The sequence below is a fragment of the Passer domesticus genome, chromosome 8 (assembly GCF_036417665.1).
Source record: "Passer domesticus isolate bPasDom1 chromosome 8, bPasDom1.hap1, whole genome shotgun sequence".
Classification (NCBI taxonomy): Eukaryota; Metazoa; Chordata; class Aves; order Passeriformes; family Passeridae; genus Passer; species Passer domesticus.
Window position 1 is genome coordinate 6,691,490 of NC_087481.1, and position 13,500 is coordinate 6,704,989.

Sequence of the window (13,500 nt, forward strand, 5' to 3'; positions counted from 1 at the left end):
AGCCAGGTGCAGCTGCTCTCCATACTGCTCTTCCAAACATTGGTGACTCTTCCACAGGAAAAGGAAAAAAAGGCCCTGAAGACACACCTGCGCCAGAGCCTGCTGCCACTCTTCTTCCACTGCCACAATGAGAATCAGCGTGTGGCAGAGGTGCGGACTCGTGGGCTGCTGCTGTCCCCCTGGCAGGGGGCTCGGCTGCCTCCTGCCCTGGCGCCTGACAGGCTGCAGCCTCCTCCAGGCCTTGGCACAGGGACGCGGGTCCTGCACCCTGGGCTGTGGGGCCATCTCCGCGTCTCTGCTGCTCCCCAGGCCTCTCTGGAAACGCTGCTTTGTGTGGTGGAGTTCCTGAAGAGAAGCGATCTTGAAAAACTGGTGAAGGACAAGAAGCTGTGGAAGTTCACTGAGTGCCTGGTAAGGACGGGCTGGAAGCCCCAGCCTCAGCCTGGAGAAGGCCCCTGAGCGCGGTGCTCAGTGTGCGGCGCTGGCAGCTGTGCCCCTGCCCGCTGCTGCACCCAGAGGCCGCGCGGGCTCTTCTCCAGGCTCCTGTGGGCCCGAGCCGGGGGCCGATGGAGCCCCGGCCCGGCGGGGCTGCGGGATGGGATGGCAGTGCAGCTCCCCGGGCAGCAGCCGGCCCTCTGCCCCCTCCAGAGCCCGGCGCCAGCGGCTGCTGGCCGCGCCTCAGGGCTGTGTGGGCAGGGGAGGCCGGGGCTGGGCGCAGGGAGCGCCTGGCTGAGGGGCTGAGCCCGCGCCAAGCCTTCCCTGCTGCCGCTCTCTGCAGCTGGCAGAGGACACGAGCCAAGCGGCCGAGCACCTGCGCCGGGCCCTGCCGTACCTGCGGAACCCACAGGAGTCCCTGCGAGAGGCGGCCATCAGGTTCATGGGTGAGCCACGAGCCCATGGCCATTTTATCTGCTCCCTCCTCGCCCCGCCACAGCTCGGGCCCAGCCCTGCCTGCTGCCCCGGCAGTGCCGTCCAGGCCCGACACCGTGGAGCCCCGCCTGGCCCAGGCACTGCTGCTGCCCTCTGGCAGCCGTGCCCTCGGGCGGCAGCGTGCGGCGTGGCCCGGGCTGAGCCCTGCCGGGCCAGCAGGGCGTGTGGCCGCAGCGCCGGCAGCGCCGCTGGCAGGGAGCTGTGCCGCTGGCGCCGTGACAGGCTCTGTGTTCCCAGGCATGGCCGGGCGGCACCTGAGGGGGAAGAGGGAAGAGCTCCAGCTCATCTGCAGCGGTGAGTGAGGGCAGCGGGCTGGCAGTGGGGGCTGGCGGGGGCAGCTGTGAGCCCTGCCCCGGCTGCCGAGGGCTCTGCTCCTTGTGCGGACGAGGGGCAGCGTGGGCAGAACACACAGACATTTCAGGGCCATTGGGGCATTCGTGGCCAGCAGTTTCGGGCTGATCCCATTGCTCCCTGCTCCCTCCTGGCCATGGCTAGAGCGGGCTGGGATGGCCCTAGCAGGGGGCTCTCCTCAGGTCCCTGCAGATCTAGGATCTGACCATTGCTCTGTTTCTCTCTCTTTCAGCCCTTGAACACCTGACAGAGGACATCAGCAGTGCCGTGTCTGATGCAGCACTTCAAACATTGTATGTCCTCCGGGCACTACAGAGTGGGCGATATTCCGTCTTCCAGAGGCTGCAAAATCAATTCCGCAGGGCATGGAGGACACGGCCTCGTCTGTCAGGGCTCGGCTGGCTGTGCTGCTGGAGCTCTGCAGAGAGCTGATCCCAGAGGCTCTGTCTGCTGGGCTCACCTGAGCCAGCAGGAATTTTCCATTTCTTTGAGATTATTCTTTTCTTCTTCTTGTTTTTTCCTTTAGTATATGAATATAGGATGTGTTGTAATAAACAGACTCCCAGGAGCTTTCTTTTGCTGCCCAGGGTCTGCAGGGCATAGGGAAGAGGGGGAAAAGGGTGTCTGGGCTCAACAAGCTGCCCAGGCGTGCAGTGTTGCAGATAAAATGGCCAGAAGCTCCTTGGCCTTTGGTGGGTCTGCTGAAGCCTTTGTGCTGCCAACAGAGCAGGTGGGCAGAGGCCGGAGCTGCAGGGATCCCTGTGAGACCGGTACCTGGAGATGGCCACAAGCCCTGTCCCAGGCAGGAACCGCCATCCGTGTCCTCCTGCCTGTGTGCTGCTGGCTGCATTGCTGAGGGCTCCCAGGTGCCTCTTGATGGGGCTCCTCTGGAGCTCCTGGAGGGCTGTGGCGCTGCTGCCGGGCAGCTTGGTCGGGCTGGGGGAGACCCTGAGGGGATGAGGCCATGAAGGGATGAGGGGCAGCAGAAGCCCTGACAGGACAAGGCAGTGGGAAGGCACAAGGCGGGTGGGTGAGGGACTGGGTGGCTCTAACGTTGGCCCGGGGGTGGCAGTGGGTTGGATACAAAGAGACCACTCACCCTGATTTTCATCTCTGCAAACAGAGAGCGCTTATTCTCAAGCCCTTCATTAAAAGAGCCTTTGAAAAACCCAGTCTGGAAAATGTCATGGGTCTGATCTCTACGCCCCTTCAGATTCTGGGCAGTGAAATGCTGCAGCCTTGGGAGAGATGTGACTGGGCGAGGCCCTGTCAGTCACACCAGGGGCTGGTACCGTCACACAGTACAAGCCAGCCTGCGCTGTGACACACAGCAACAGAGTGCAAGGCACAGCTCCGGGTGCTCCCCATCAACCTCAGCTCTGGGAGCACTGTCTGCCCCAAGCTCCAGGGGCTGCAGTGGGAGCCCGGCTGGGCTCTGCCCTGGGGCCATCCTGCAGGGACAGCTGGAAACAGGGAGCATTCAGCTGCCACAAACAGCCAAGCCAGGGCTGCAGGGCAGCTGCTCCAGCCCGGACTGCACTGCTGTGTGCTGTGCTCTGGGACTGGGGCTCCCCACACAGGGGACTGGACTGGAGTGCCAGAGGAGACAGAGAAGCTTCAGCTTCAGCCTCACTGAGGTGTGTGCGTGGGCTGGGAAGAGTGGGGAGGCTCAAGGGGATTCACAGAGCTCATCCTGCTGCAAGGATGAAGGGAGTGGGAACTCAGCAGTGAGGAGAGCTGAGGGCTGGAGAGTGGTTCTGAATGACACTAAAATGCCACTGGACCTCTGAAACATTGCTGCTCCTCAGCCAGTGACAGCATGAGTACCTAAACCTGGGGCTCAGCCCTCCTTGTGGTCAGGGGCAACAAGGAAGGCCAGCAAGTGATGGAGACAGCAACGGGCTGGGAATTCACTGGGGGAAAAAAGGGAGCAGTTGAGAAGTAAAAGGCAGGTGGGGGAGAGAACTGTTCAGAGAAGGGCTGAGCTACTGCTTGAGCAAGCTGAAAAATGTAATTTGGAGTCATCCCAGATTGATTTGATTTCAGAAGATATTGAACAAGTTTAATTTTTGGGAGGTGTCACTCTGCAAACTTGAGCTGTGTTGCCAAAATGCTCAAGCAAGTCTGTGCTGCAGGTGACACCATTTCTTCTTTGGCTGATTCCGGCCCGGTGCTGAGCTCCAGCAGAGCCCTGGCAGAGCCCAGAGCAGCCTCAGCATCCACAGAGTCCGGCTGCAAGGAGAGAAAGCAGAAACTGCCCGTCAGCTGAAGGCTCCTGTCCCCTTGTCCCAGCTGCCCGCAGTGCCCAGGCCATGCTGGCTGTGCCCAGAGCTGCCCATCAGTGCTGCCTTTGGGAGCAGGGCAGGAGGGCAGGACATGTGCCCAGCCTGCAGCCAGCCATGGCACATCCACCTGCTCAGCAGCTGCCCAGAGCAGGATGCTCCTGTGCTTGCTGCCATCTCCCAAAAGCTCTGAGCCCACCCTGCCAAGCAGACGGGGACCCACCTCATGCCATCCATGGCTGGAAAAAAAGCTGGTCCCAAACGATGTCCTCAGCCTGCTCCAAGGGCACGGCCCATCCATGCCACAGCTGCTCCCAAGAACTTCCTGATCCAGAGTGGACCAACCAGAATGCTTCCTCTAGAAGAACAAACAACAAATTGTTGAAAATAGATTACAGACAAAAAGGGAAAAAAAGAACAAAGGTAAAAATCATATCTCTGTGAGGGGATTGAGGAAGGCCCAAGCCCTGAATGCCAGGGAAAAACCCAGCCATGTGTAACCAACGCCCAGGTTTTCTCCCTTCCCCCTGCACTGCCCCCCACAATAACCGTGATCCCAAAGCAAACAAGGGCAGTGGAGCAGCCCAAGCCCTTCCTTGCCTGCACAGCAAAGCAGCCCCTGCACAGATTTGGGAGTCCCACCTCTGCTCCCACCATGGGGGTTTGTTTGTGTCGGGCTGGCTGCCCCAGCCTGGGGCACGGTGGGTGCTGGGGGCTGTTGGCAGGGCCAGGAGCCCACTCCCATTTCATACCCACCCCAGCCCATGCCCCCAGCCCTGCCAAAAGCAGCTGGACAGCTGACTGAAGGATCAGTTGCATCCATCCCAGCAATGAGTGGGGTGGGAACTTTTATTTTGAGGCCAGGCTGTGCAATGCCCAAATCTGGGAGCATGCCCCTGCATGTGGACTCATCTGTAAATTTGCTGTGCAGCCAGGCTTTGAAGAAGGTGCCAGAATTGAAGTCCATCAGCTTACCAGTGGCCAGGTCCAGGAAGAGGCTGTCATCCTTGATGTAATCCTTGCTGTCCCCAGCAGCAGCAGCCCCACCTGGTACAGCTTCTCTGGGGGCTCCTTCTCCTTCCCTGGGCTCAGACCAGGCTGTCAGGGTTCTGTCCAGGGCCCCAGCTGTCAGGGAACCAGGACAAGCAAAATCAGCTTGGATGGTGGCCACCAGGGCTGGGCAGAGCAGCTCAGCTCCAGCACAAGGGCTGCGTGTTCCCATCCCATGACCCTGGTGCAGTGACACAGGCTGGGTTTCTTTGCTTCTCATTGCCAAGGCATGTGTGCAGCTGTAACTTACCAGGGCCCTGCAGCACAATGTGCCTGTGGCTCTCTCCCTTCTTCTAGGGCAGATGAATATCCTGCATCCAAGGATGACAGAACACCTCTTCTAATGAGGGTCTGGCCAAGGGGTGCATGGATAAACACCACCCAATCAGATTTTGGCACTCTGGGGAGAGAAACCAGAAACTGCCCGTCAGCTGGAGAAGGCTCCTGTCTGCTTTGCCCCACTATTCCCATGCCCAGGCCATGCTGGATGTGCTCAGAGCTGGGCCTGAACTTTCCCATCAATTCTTGGTTTTGGGGGAGAGCAGGACATGTGCCACCTCCTCAGCAGCTGCCAGAGCGGGATGCTCCCGAGCCCGCTGCTGTCTCCCAGCACTGGTATTCCCCCCGTGCCCAGAGAAGAGGATTCACCTGGAGAGAGCCGTTGTGGCAGTGAGAGCTGGCCCCAGCTGAAGTTCCAGCCCCTCCTGAAAGGCATCTTCCCGCAGACCATCTCGTGCAGCAGGATGCCAAGGGACCAGATGGTAGCTGGCTCGCCATGGTACCAGCCAAAGCGGGTCCATTCCGGGGGGCTGTATGATGGTGTTCCTGTGGAATACAGATGGAGTTCATCAGGGGGATGCTGCTGCTCCCAGAGCCTGGCCCCAGCATCCCTGGGCGTGTGGGGTCTGCATCAGTGGCACACAGGGTGACCACTGTCCTCTCACCAGCATCTGGGACTGGTGTACAAACTTGGGATTGCAAAAGAAGCCACTGGTGTGTGAAGGGGACAGTGGAAGCCCTGGCTAGGCCTGACCATGACATGCAAAGGAAATACCCACTGCGTGCTGGGGAAAAACCATGCCCTCATTCTCCCTGCCTGCACTGCCCCAAACATATTATAAAGGCAAGACAAACAGGGCAAGTGGAGCAGTCCAAGCCCTTCCTCTTGCCTGCACACCAAACCGGCTGGGGCACAGGTTCTGACCTCCCTCTCTGCTACCCCCACCCACGGCTGTTTTTGTCACGCTGGCTGCACCAGCCCAGCCCCAGTCCTGGGCACAGTGGTGGGCAAAGGCTGCCAGCAGGGCTGGAAGATGGCTCCCCACCCAGCCCTGCTCTAAAGCAACTCAGCTGCAGATTCAGTCCCATGAGTGGCAGCAAAAGGGAGAATCCCCGCTGCCACACCCAGCTTGGGCTGTGAGATCTTGGGCCGTGAGATGCCAGGAGCAGGAGCACAGCCCTGTGTAGGCTCACCTGCAAAGTGAGTGTAGGCTGTCTCTTGCAGGTAGGTGCCACAGCCAAAGTCAATCAATTTGGCCTGCCCGGTGGCCAGGTCAACCAGGATGTTTTCTGGCTTGATATCGCGGTGCAGGACCCCGCAGCTGGTGCAGTGCCGCACGGCCTCCAGCACCTGCCGGAACAGCTGCCGCGCCACCTCCTCGCGCAGGAACCCCCGTGCCCGAATGAAATGCAGGAGGTCCTGAGACTGCTCTGGCCGCTCCAGCACCATCACAATGTCGCTGGGCAGCTCAAGCCACTCCAGCAGCTGGACGACACCGGGAAAGCCTGTGGACACCTTGTCCTGCAGCACAACCTCCAGGGGAGCGCTGGTGCCGTCGGGCTGCGGGAGGAGCACGATGCCGTCAGTGGGGCCGATGCTGGGCCAGGGCTGGGCAACCCCTCAGCCAGCCCGGGATACTCTGCGCCCTGCGCTGGCCCCACGCCCGCTCCCCCTGGAGACGTCCTGGCGGCTCCCACCCTGCCGGGGCTCGGCTCATCCCCGCCCGGCACGGCCCGGCTTCTCCCGCTGTCCTGGCTCACTCACCAGCTCGCTCCAGTGCCAGATGCGGTTCCGAGGCACCCTTTTGATGGCCACCTGCAAGCCAAGGGGAGCAGCGGGCTCAGCTCAACGCCCGCCCCTGCCCAGCCCCATCCTCCTCCTCCTGCGCCCCCTCCTCCTCCGCCCGCCGCCGGCCCCGCCGCTCACCGGGGCGCCGTCCGAGAGACGCGTTGCTGCGAAGACGCTGCCGAATCCGCCGCACCCCAGCAGGGAACCCAGCCGGTACCGCTCCTGCAGGGACTCCTGCGCCTTCCCTGCGGGCGGGACGCGGCTGTCAGCGCTCGGCCCAGGGCCAGCAACGGCCCCCGAGCGCCCCTCACCCGCCCCGGCCCGGCCATCCCCCGGCGTTCGCTCCCTGCAACGGGACAGCGGCGGCTCGGGGCCGGGGGCCGCGCTGCCGAGCGGCGGAGCAGGGGCCGGGCAAGCCGCAGCGGAGGCGGCGGGAGCGGCTGCGCCGCGTGTGTCCTCCGTGGGCCCCGGGAGGAGCCGGGGCCGGGGCCGGGGCCGGGGCTGGGCTCGGGCCAGGCGGAGCCAAAAGCCGGCGATGCCGCCCCAGGCACTGATCCCCGCCCAGCAGCGCCACCGCCAGCACGGCCAGAGCCGGGCTGGGACCAGACCTCGGTGGGACGGCCGGGGGCGGGCACGGGGCAGCCCCGCCCGGGGCCGGGGGCGGGCCGGGGGCATGGCCCGGCCGGGCACGGGGAGAGGGAGGCGGGGAGAGGAGGGGAGACCGGGGAAGGGAGAGCGGGAGAGGTGCGGGGAAGCGGCAGAGGGAGAGGGAGAGGAGAAGGGAATCTAAAGGTTTTTGTCTCGCTGCTGCTGCTGCCGCTGCTACTGCCGCTGCCGATGCTGCTGCCGCCGCTGCTGCAACTGAAGCTCCGGGGCCGTTTGTCCCCGTGTCCGTTTGTCCGTTGCCCGCTCGCCCCTGCCCCGAGCCCCACGTTCCCCGAGGGCAGCCCCTGAGCCTGTCCAAACACGGGACCTTTGCCGAGTTCAGCCAAGAGCCAGAGTCTGGACTCCTGCACAGTGCCTCAGGAATCCCCTCGGTCCCTGCTGTGCATTGTCCCTGCTGAGGGTCAAACACTCTCAGAGCGTGTTCCCTGATTGCAGAATTTGTACCTGACCCAAGCACTGCACTTACCTCTCCAACATTGCTTTCCAAGAAAAACAGGGGAAGCCAAACTGTGTGCAGGTCATGGTATCTTAAAATGTCTAAAACTTGCCAACTCATGGATCTTAGAGGTGAGATCTGTTTGGAATTAATGGGATGGACAACTAGTGCAAGATGGAAAAGGGGAGCATAAAAATAAATAGAGAAAAACGTCTTGAATTGTTTCAATTTTCATTTAATTTCTTAAAAGCTCTTTCAGTTTTTCCAGAATCTTCTCCTCAGTCCTGTTTGCTTTTTCCATGAACCTTTCCTGAAGAACGAGGTGCAGCTTCTATCACAAGGTTGCCACCAACTGCAGCTTTCCACACTGTGTGTGCAGCACACTTGCAGCAAAGCAGGACAAATATTTGAAGAATTTTGCAGCTTGTTCTTTTCTTTTCCTTGTGGGCTGGGCAGTTGTGCCATTGGTAAGGTTTTCATTGTTACTGTTCTACCCTAAGAAAACATGACAGGGTACCAAGAACTCCTGGGGAATGCAAGCCTGACTGAATGCAGAGAAACAATCTGCAGAGCCTGCAGCCAGAAGTGGAGAGCTGTGTGATCATCATTCCAACACCCCCAAGGACATCTTGAAAGTGATCTAGAAGATGAAAATGGGCTGACAGAGGGAGTTTGTTTCTGTGCTCACTTCAGATTCTTCTACATCTGAAATCAATTCTAAAATCTCCATCTAAATCAAGAGTACAATCAGTTCATGAAAAGCCCCAGAACAATCTGCACCTCTCAGGAGATGACTGAAAGAATCTGAAAAGGAAAAATGCAGGAGAAATGCATTTCTCAGAACTGCAGTATTTGCCTGCCTGAAACCCTCCTCCATTTCCTCCCCTTCCCTGGATCTGTTGGTGTCAGTTCTGTATTCGGTGGTGCCTCCAGCCCTGAATCCCCTCATCTACAGCCTGAGGAACCAGGAGCTCAAGGCTGCAGTGTGGAGACTGATGACTGGACATCTTAGGAAGCATTAAACTGATTGCCAATTTCTGCAAATCACTTGTAACAAAATTAATTTTTGATAGTTCTGTTGGTTTGGTTCTTTGATTTCCCTGTCTTTTTTTTTTTTTAATATTCTCCCTAAAGCTAGATGATTGTTTCTGCCATTTCTGACTTTGTTTCTCTCCACCTTCCCTGTGGCCACAGACTGTGACAATGAGGAGCAGTGTTCTCAGTGACATTAAAAGAACTAAAGGATCTCCCAGCAGAGTTTTCTCCAGAGATCCCTCTATTCTTGCTATCTCTGCAGCTGCAGCAGCAATGTCTGTGTGCAGAGCTGGGGGCAGATCAGTGCTGACACAGCAGCTGTGCCCAGCAGCAGCAGCAGCAGCACTTGGTGTTGGCAGTGCTGCTGCCGTGGCCCTGCCCCGCTGCCCTGGTGGCCCTGGTGTTGCTGCAGGGCCTGAGTGCTCTCAGGGCCGGGCACAGTCCTGGGGGTGGCAGTGCCAGGGCTGCAGCAGGGACAGGCCATGGGCACTGCTGGGGCAGCGCTGACGCCTCAGGCCAGGCCCTGGGGGCTCCAGGCTCCTTGCCCAGGCTCTCTCAAGAACACGGCCAGGCCAATGCTCAGCACAGAAAAGCCCCAGGGTAAGCAGCCCCAGGCTGGCCGTGGGCAGGCTGGGGGCAAACAGCATGGCTGGGGCTCTGCAAGGGCCCTGGGGAGACGGGAAGGAGCAGCAGAGCAGGGGCTGATCTATCCCCAGTGCACTGCACAGCCCAGGGCATCATCCCAGAGCGTCCTCATGGAGCTGCCAACAACATCCCCCCTCTGCAGCCCCGGCCTCTCCCCCAGCTCACACAGGTGCCGCATCCTTGCAGGCACAGCCACGGCAGCACTGGCTCAGGAGCCCCTGTTTGCATTGCACAGAGCAGGTGGGAGCACCCCCATGCTGCTGCTGTGGGGACATGAACCTGAGGGAGCACAAATGCCATCAGCCCCTGGGGCCAGCAAGGGCTGGGGGACACCAGGGAAACCACTCCGCTTTATTGTGACAAACATTTGAGATCACCAAGTCCAACCTGCACCCTTAACACTTCCTTGTCTACCCAGAGCATCGTCCAGTTAACCACCGCTCCCTCATGTGCTTTCAACCAAACTTCTCCTCCAGACCCCTCATCAGCCTTTTTGGCCTTCTCTGGACACGCTCCAGCCCCTCCATGTCCTTCCTAAATTGGGGGCCCAGAACTGGACACTCGAGGTGTGGCCTCACCAGTGCTGAGCACTGGAGAAGAATCACTGCCCTGCTCTTGCTGGCCACACCATTCCTGATCCAGGCCAGGAGCCATTGGCCTTCTTGGCCACCTGGGCACACTGCTGCCTCATGTCCAGCCTGCTGTCCATCAGTCCCTGCAGGTCCCTTTGTGCCTGGCTGCTCTCCAGCCACTTTGTCCCCAGCCTGTTCCACTGCAGGGGTTGTTGTGGCCAAAGTGCAGGACCCGGCACTGGGACTTGTTCAACCTCACCTTGCTGGATTTGGGCCCTGGATGCAGCCTGTCCAGGTCCCTCTGCAGAGCCCTCCTATCCTCCAGCAGACCCACACTCACACCCAGCTTGGTGTCATCTGCACATTTGCTGATGCTGGACTCATCCAGATCATCAGTGCAGATACTGAAATCCACACTGGCTGGCTCTGATCCCTCAGCCATCCTGTAGGTGCCCTGTGATGGCTCTCAAGGTGATCTGTTCCATAACCTTGCCAGGCACCCAGGTAAGGCTGACAGGCCTGGAGTTCCCCAGACCCTCCTTCCAGCCCTTCTTGGGGATGGGCTCACATTGGCACCTCCACTCCTCTGGGACCTCCCTGCTGATCCAGGACTGATGGTAAATGATGGAGAGCAGCTTGGGGAGATCATCCACCAGCTCCATCAGCCCTCTAGGATGGATCCCATCTGATCCCAGAGACACCTGTGAGCACCTGAGTGGCTCAGCAGCTCCCCAGCTGCTTCCTCCTGGATTCCAGGGGGCTGTTCTGCTCCCTGTGCCCATCTTCCAGCTCAGGAGAACACTTGTCCTGAGGATGGCCTGTCTTATTGTTGAAAACTGAGGCAAAGAAGGGCTGAAGTACCTCAGCCCATTCTTCATCTTTGGTAATCATATCCCTCACAGTAAGAAATGCAGGTTGTCCTTACCCCTCCTTTTGACATTAATGTACCTATAAAAACATAATAATTATCCTTCACAGAAGTATCCAAGTTAAGTCCTAACTGAGCTTTTTCCTCTCTAATTTTCTTTCTGCATGACCTAACAACATCCTTAAACATTTCTTGATTTACCTGCATCTATGTCCGAAGGTGCTGCACCCTCTTTTTAATCCCTAGAAATATCCTTTTTAATCCCTTTTTAATCCCCCTTTTCCTTGAAAAACTCCATGCCCAGCCAGGCCAGTCATTTCCCCCTCTGGGTCATCTTTCTGCACAAAGGGGGCAGCCTACTCTTGCCCCTTCAAGATTTCTTTTTTGAAGTGTTTCCATCCTTCCTGGAACTAGTTGTTTTTAAGGGCTGTTTATCTTTTAAAAATCAATACCTGATTTGGTACTCCCCAAATCTGCATCCTCAACAGGCCCAAGTCTGCCCTCAAAAGTCCAGTGTAGAAGATTTATTGATGCCCCTCCTTCTTTTACAGAATATTTAAAAAGTCAATAATTTCATTGTGACTGTGCCCTAAACAGCCTCTGACCAGCACTTCTCCCACCAGCCCTTCTCTGTTCATGAACAGCAGGAGACAGAGCTTTCCTTGGGAGTGGGAATTGCAGGAAACCTCCCCAAAGTGCAGCTTGGAAGGTTCAGGCTGGAGCTGAGGAGAAAGCAAAGTCCCGGCCAGGGTGAAATTGTGGTGCTCGAGGTGTGGCAGTGTGAGGCTGGGCCATGGCCGGCTCTGTGTGCCAGGAGCCGGCAGCGCTGGGTGCAGGGAGCCCAGGGAGGGCACAGAAACGCTGGCTGAGAAATGCTGGGGCACAGCGAGAGGGGCGAGTGCAGCCGGCCAGGGCACAGGAGCAGCACGCACAGGGGGCACAGCCTGCAGGACAGATGGCCAAGGGCTGGGCAGGGCTGTCAGGGCCACAGGCACCCAGGCCTTTGTGCCCTGGGCTCGGGCAGCGCCTCTGGAGGCCCCACAGCAGGAACTTTCCTGGCAGGGGCTGCACTTTGGCTCTCCCTCGGCCTCCCTGGCCAGGCTGGCAGGGGCTGCAGGTTGATGGCATTTGTCCTTGCTGCCCCTCACATCCCCCTGCCCCACAGAGAGCCCCGAGCCACCCGTGAGGGACAAGCCCTGCTGGCCCAGGCTGGGCTCAGGGCTTGGCCTTTCTGCTTCCCCCAGCCAGCCCAGGCCTTGCTCAGCATTGCAGTTCCCTGCCCAGAGCCTTGGGCTCCCTGCACTCCTGGCCTCAAGGATCTGCTCTCAGCAGTCCCTGGGGAGCCTTTGGCACTCCCTGCCCTCACTGGGGCCCAGCCATGCTCCAAGGCACTTGGAGTTTTGCTGCTGACTCCTTGAGCAGCTTCTTCATCCTTCTCTCAGTGCCTGAGGCTCCTGGACCCAGCCCCAAATCCACCGTGGGGCTGATTAAAACACAGAAAGCCCTCAGGAGCTCTTAGTCTCCCTTCACTTGTCTTCAAGGGCACGGCGAAGAACAAGCCCCTTTTGGGCTGACCCTGTTTGTACAGCCTGCTCCTTACCCCAGCCTCACCATGTCTGACATGGCCCACCTGGGACTGACATCCTAAAGCATGCAAAAATGTTGCTGTAATTTTTTCTTTTATTTTATTCTGTAACAAATTATTTTGTGTTATTATTTAACTACATATATATTTATTATATTCATTTCTATTTATAATAATAACATTGTTTTTTCTTACCTAGTTTTTATGTTGTGAAATACAAAGCTATGTTTCGTGTTAGGTACATGCAGGCAACCTGTGTATCTGTGATTGGGATATTGTGGGAACTCAGTACATCACTCCGGATGTCCAGAGCTACCGAGACAACCGTTGGGGGACTCGGAGGTCCTGGAATGTTGCCAAAAGTACCTGGTGGCTTGACTTTGATCCTTTTCAAGAAATGACACCTGAATGTGAGGAAATAAGAGAATTTCAGGCCTGAATGGTGAGCGGATGACATTCACTTGATAAAATTTGAATTATAATGCACTGTACAGGGGGGTTTTATATGTTGTACAGGGGGGTCTAGAATTCTGTGCATGGATCAGGAGTCCCAAGATGGAGGAATTTGGGCGTGCCCCGTCCTTCTTCTTTCCTCTCCTTGGCATCCATGTTCAGGATGATGTTGGCATGTGTGGATTGGTTCATAGAGAAAGTGCACTTGCCAACAAGGGCGAAAAGTATTGGAAATTAAAGATAAATATCTAATACGTAATTTTCATTATAAAAGAGACAACCGCCCCGTGGGCGGGAGAGAGTGCCCTTGGCTGTCTTGCTGATCAGACCTCGGCTAGACAGACAGAAAAACTTTGTAGATAAGAAACAATAAACGCAACTGAAGACCAAAAGCAAGAGTCCAGACTCCTTCTTCGAGAGCGCGGCCTGCCCAGAACCACCTTTTCCCGTGCTGGGGCAGAGACAACTCACAGCTGACCCCGGCAGGATATACGTGGAAACTGACCATGGGACAGTTACAAAGACAATTCTAATAAATAACTGAGGAAGTAAAGCATGG

General features: G+C 57.9%; 2 protein-coding genes across 2 annotated transcripts in view; both read right to left on the bottom strand.

Annotated features, from left to right (window-relative positions):
* The window catches only part of LOC135305558 (zinc finger protein 883-like), a 176,520-nt gene that overhangs the window by 94,010 nt on the left and 69,010 nt on the right, over positions 1-13,500 (bottom strand). The window lies entirely within an intron of this gene.
* Positions 4,937-7,010, bottom strand: LOC135305972 (serine/threonine-protein kinase pim-1-like; the record flags this gene model as incomplete). Its single annotated transcript, XM_064429549.1, has 5 exons — positions 6,993-7,010; positions 6,658-6,708; positions 6,087-6,453; positions 5,262-5,438; positions 4,937-5,013 (listed from the first exon to the last, which is right to left on the bottom strand). Coding segments are annotated over exons 1-5 (690 nt in total), but the record flags the coding sequence as incomplete, so codon positions are not given.